Here is a 4430-nt window from a genome sequence, read left to right on the forward strand (position 1 = left end):
AAACATAATTTGGAGTGTCGTCTACAAGAGGCCTGCAGTGTACGGCCTTCAGCCCCAGGCATTCACAATAATGTAAAGGAATATGCAAACCTGCCTTCTGTGAAATGTCTCTCTCTCTCTGCTCATCATTAATATCAGACAATATGACAGTCAGTCATAATGTTATTAGATTTGTATTGAAAGCAACATTAATGATGTTTACACAGTCATGTTGACTGATGAAAGACAAATTTCTCTCGAAACTCCATAGAACGGGCTGAACCCCCACCCAAGACCTCCACCCTTCCATGCTTTGTCTCATTTTCCCTCCTATAATTTGCAACTCCTGGAGGTAAGCAAACTCAGTGGAGTGCGAGCAGGGCAGCACTCTGCATTGACGTGACAGAGATGTTTGTGACGATGAATTTCATATGTGCCAGTCACAGTGTGAGATGCTTGGCTGAGCTGACTGCTCTCATCACTGTATGTCAGGTGGACTAATTCTCTTCAGGCAAAAGACAAAACAAAATGCACTAATAAAATAATATGTTAAGAAATCATAATAAAAAAACACATAATTATAATGTCAGCGCAATTATTTCATTGCATCTTTATCATGCTTATCCTAAAACAAACCAAAAGGGACTGCTTCAAACTGATTGATTCTCTCTTCGCTCATCTCGTTTTTTTATTGCATAGTAAAACTACAAGTGTTTTGTGTTGAGTGTATTGGCCTGCTAAATGTCCTGAGAGAAATAAATTCCAGCATTCCAAGCTTAGAAGGAAAAAGAGGGTCGACCTCTAAAATGTCACTGCAATCATCATCCTTCACATAATTATCATAGCTTTAGAAAAAACTGCCTTAAAAACCTTTAATGTGTACACATTTATGCATTTAGCATAATCCTTACATGATTTTTCTTCGAAGCCCCTCTGAAATCTTACATTTGAATTTATTTAGGAATATGAGTAAAGGTAATCAAAATAAAATCATTAGACTTAAAAACATGTCTACAATCAAAGAAGAAATCTTCATGTCTTCTCTATGCTGAATGAATGAGAATGACTGCTCGCTGCTGTCTGGCCCTGTGAATACACATATCCTCCTGCTCTAAATGCAGGCTGACAGCTCGCCTGGAGAAATGAAGTTGGTTGTTTGGGGTGGTGGTAAAGAGCCTGAGCAAACAGGACATGCTATGTACACCCAGGCTAACAATGAACATATGCTTTGTTTTTCTGATGCCAACACGGAGCATTTATGGCCCCAAGAGATTCCTGAGAATCAGGGACCAGTTGGAGCGAACAGCCTGCTGGATATTTTTGCCTTTTTTGACTATTGTTTCTAAATTCCTTTCAGGTCTTTAGTAACAATTGGAATAATGGATGTTACATTGTGAAAAAGCTTTACAAAAGAGAATATTCTGCCTATTTGGAGCTAAGAAATTAAAGGTGTGATTTGACACACTGTAGGTATGAACAAGGTTCTTGGAAACTCATTTAGCTAGAATTTAATCTGCTAAAATGTTCTTTAATTCTGCGGGGCATGCTATGAATCCATAATATGCATGTGGTGTAACATTAACTCGATTTAATAAATCACAAACATTTGGTAACGGACACTTTATTTTACCATTTCTTTCTTACGTGTGTTAAATGTAAATATGCATACACAATTACAACTAACCATGAATCTAACCCTAACCCAATAGTAAGTACATGTTGATAATCATTATTACTCAGTAATTAATTGTATAACTACACTGTAACAGTGACATTGTAAAATGAAGTGTATTATAAAACATTTTATAAGGAAGCTCAGATGGTGATAAAACGCCAACTAATGAATGAATGAATGAATTCAAAAACATAAATAAAAGGTTCATCAAACCAGACTATATAATGCATTGTATTAGTAAATAATGCATTTATTAATCTTTTACAATAATGCTTTCATCGCCAGCATTTTTTTTTAAGTTGGCAGCCAGCACAAGCATTGTTTTATGATTTTTACAAAAGTTTAATGCTTTCCAGAAAATGTTCTTCTTTAAATATATAAACATACAACAGGGGTCCCCAACTAAATTGGCAAGAGGTCCACTAACCCGATCAGCCCAGTAAACGAGGGTCCAGACATGCAAAGACACCATTGACAAATTGACAATAAAACCTTTGACAATAAAATCTTTATCTTTAAATGTATTCAACTGATTTTGTTGAAATTCATTCAAGTATGTTATTTCATTTTAGTGCAAATATTCAACTGTCAAACTTTTCAACATCAATAACAGCAACAGGAAGCATAAAAATAAAAACTGAAAATCACAATCTTAATTAGGTGCAAATGATTTACCTTCATAACCACCTTCATAAAAATACATTCAGTGTTGTGAACAGCTGCTATTGCACATAAACTTGCAAACATTGTATTTCAAAAGTGCAAAAAGGGAACAAATAATGCACCTCATAATGCATTATATAAAAAATGGTTAAACAATACTTCTATTAGTGCAACAAAAAATAAAGTAAACACTTTTGTAAACAGGCAAGTTTGTAACCTTAGCTCAGTGTGAGAAATTTGCGTTGGCACTGGCAGCCAATCTCTTAAATCTGGGTAGGAATGGAGTCAAAGCAATTCTCAGACATGCATGCACACGGTCATTGGTCAGTTGTGAGCGGTACTTATTCTTAATGATGTTTAGCGTAGAAAAGGCTGACTCACAGCAATAGGTAGAGCCAAACATTGTTAATGTGTACACTGCCACTTTGTGAAGTACAGGAAACTTTGCCTTTGGCACCGTCTGCAGCCAAAATGTGACAGGGTCAGAGGATTCACATTGCTCTCTTAACACTACATCAGCCTGTAAATCTAATAGCTCCATTTGAAGGGCCTGTGCATTAGCCCATTTGTACATATGTACTGCCTCCTTTGAGAAAGAAATAACATTCTTAACCAAAAATGGACTCCTAACAAAGAGCATCAGCTGATCTCCTAATGAAAAGCCATCAAAGCGAGCTTTAAAGTTTTCAATCAACTTTTGGATAAAGTCAGAATGAGCAGTGATATTGCTGTCCTGTATCTCCTTCATTGAAGGAAAATGTGTACAGTCCTGCTCAAGATCCATTTTCAGAATGTCCAGTTTCCTCTGAAACGACTGCACTGCAGCCACCAAGTCACACACAGAATTGTCTTTCCCTTGAAGCTTCAGATTGAGGTCATTTAAATGCCCTGTGATGTCAACCAGAAACGCCAGTGTGTCCATGTTACTTTCCTCTTCTAAAAAGTTAACAAAAATTCTTATCTTCCAAAAGCGAGCCAGCACTTTTCCTTTACTCAACCATCTGACATTGGAGTGCAAGAGCAGGTCATTGGCAGGAGCATCTACTTCTGCTAAAAACTCCCTGAGCAGACGATGCTGATGAGCTGATGAAGCCCTGAGAAAGTTAACTAGTTTGGTGATGGTGTTCATAACTTCTGCGTGGTGCTCTGAAAGTGTGGAGCAGAGAACAGACAAGTGGATAATGCAGTGATATGACAAGAGCTCTGGGTTGTCCTCTTTCAGTCGACTGACTGCACCCTTTTCCCTTCCCATCATAGACGGTGCTCCGTCAGTGGTGATGGAGACAACATTTTTTACATCGATTCTCCTCTGTGTCAGCATTTCCTTTATGGCCAAATATATGTCCTCTCCCCTGGTATGCGTTTTTAAAGCTGTGACGCCTAAAATGTCCTCTACAAATGTTTTAGTCTCCTCATTATAGAATCGGACATATACCAAGAGCTGAGCGTTGTCACTCACGTCAGTTGATTCATCAGCAGCTAACGCAATGCACGGAGCACTTTGGATGGCGCTGTCAAGCTGAGACTGCACATCTTCTGACAGTAGCTCAGCTCTTCTTGTTGTTGTTGTGGATGATAAAGGAATCTGACGAACCTTTTGTTTAAGCTGCTGTCCTTCTTTGCCCTCAAACAGCGTGTCTGCCAACGCCTCCATGCATTCAACACTTTTTTTACATCTTTTTGTAGCAAATTCTCTAGAACTTTATTGTTTGTGAACAAATGTTTAGTATGTGTTCCTTGGCCTTATTTTAGCAACTTTTCTTTTTTTACTAACCATGAATAAACATAGATTACTTACATACAAACATGTACATACATTTTACTTACATATTATTGTAACACAGTTTGTGCTAAATACAATGTTATGTGATATTAGCCATTAATATTAGCCAGCAGCAATCAAACTCTACATCACTTGGCAAAATCAGGTCTCTGGGGCTACTGGGCAGGTGCAGCCCAAGTCATCTACCTCCTCAAACAGACCACAGCAGAAAGATAGTGTATCTACCCCTTAGAGACAACGTGGGATGGGATGGCTCTTAACAAAGGCTTCCAAGCAGAAAACAAACACAGAATGACAGTCCTCAGATATGAGACTTTGCCTTCAGACCTC

General features: G+C 38.0%; 1 protein-coding gene across 1 annotated transcript; it reads right to left on the reverse strand.

Moving 5' to 3' along the window:
- Positions 1 to 2540: 2540 nt before the first annotated feature.
- LOC141350216 (SCAN domain-containing protein 3-like) lies at positions 2541 to 3971 on the reverse strand. Its single transcript, XM_073854822.1, has one exon. It carries the CDS (start codon positions 3969 to 3971, stop codon positions 2541 to 2543), a length of 1431 nt encoding a protein of 476 aa, XP_073710923.1.
- Between the last annotated feature and the right edge of the window lie 459 nt (positions 3972 to 4430).

Source organism: Misgurnus anguillicaudatus, chromosome 17 (genome assembly GCF_027580225.2).
Source record: "Misgurnus anguillicaudatus chromosome 17, ASM2758022v2, whole genome shotgun sequence".
Lineage (NCBI taxonomy): Eukaryota > Metazoa > Chordata > Actinopteri > Cypriniformes > Cobitidae > Misgurnus > Misgurnus anguillicaudatus.

Excerpts from the sequence above, each read along its gene's own strand:
- LOC141350216 (XM_073854822.1), bottom strand. The coding sequence starts at position 3,971 with ATGGAGGCGTTGGCAGACACGCTGTTTGAGGGCAAAGAAGGACAGCAG.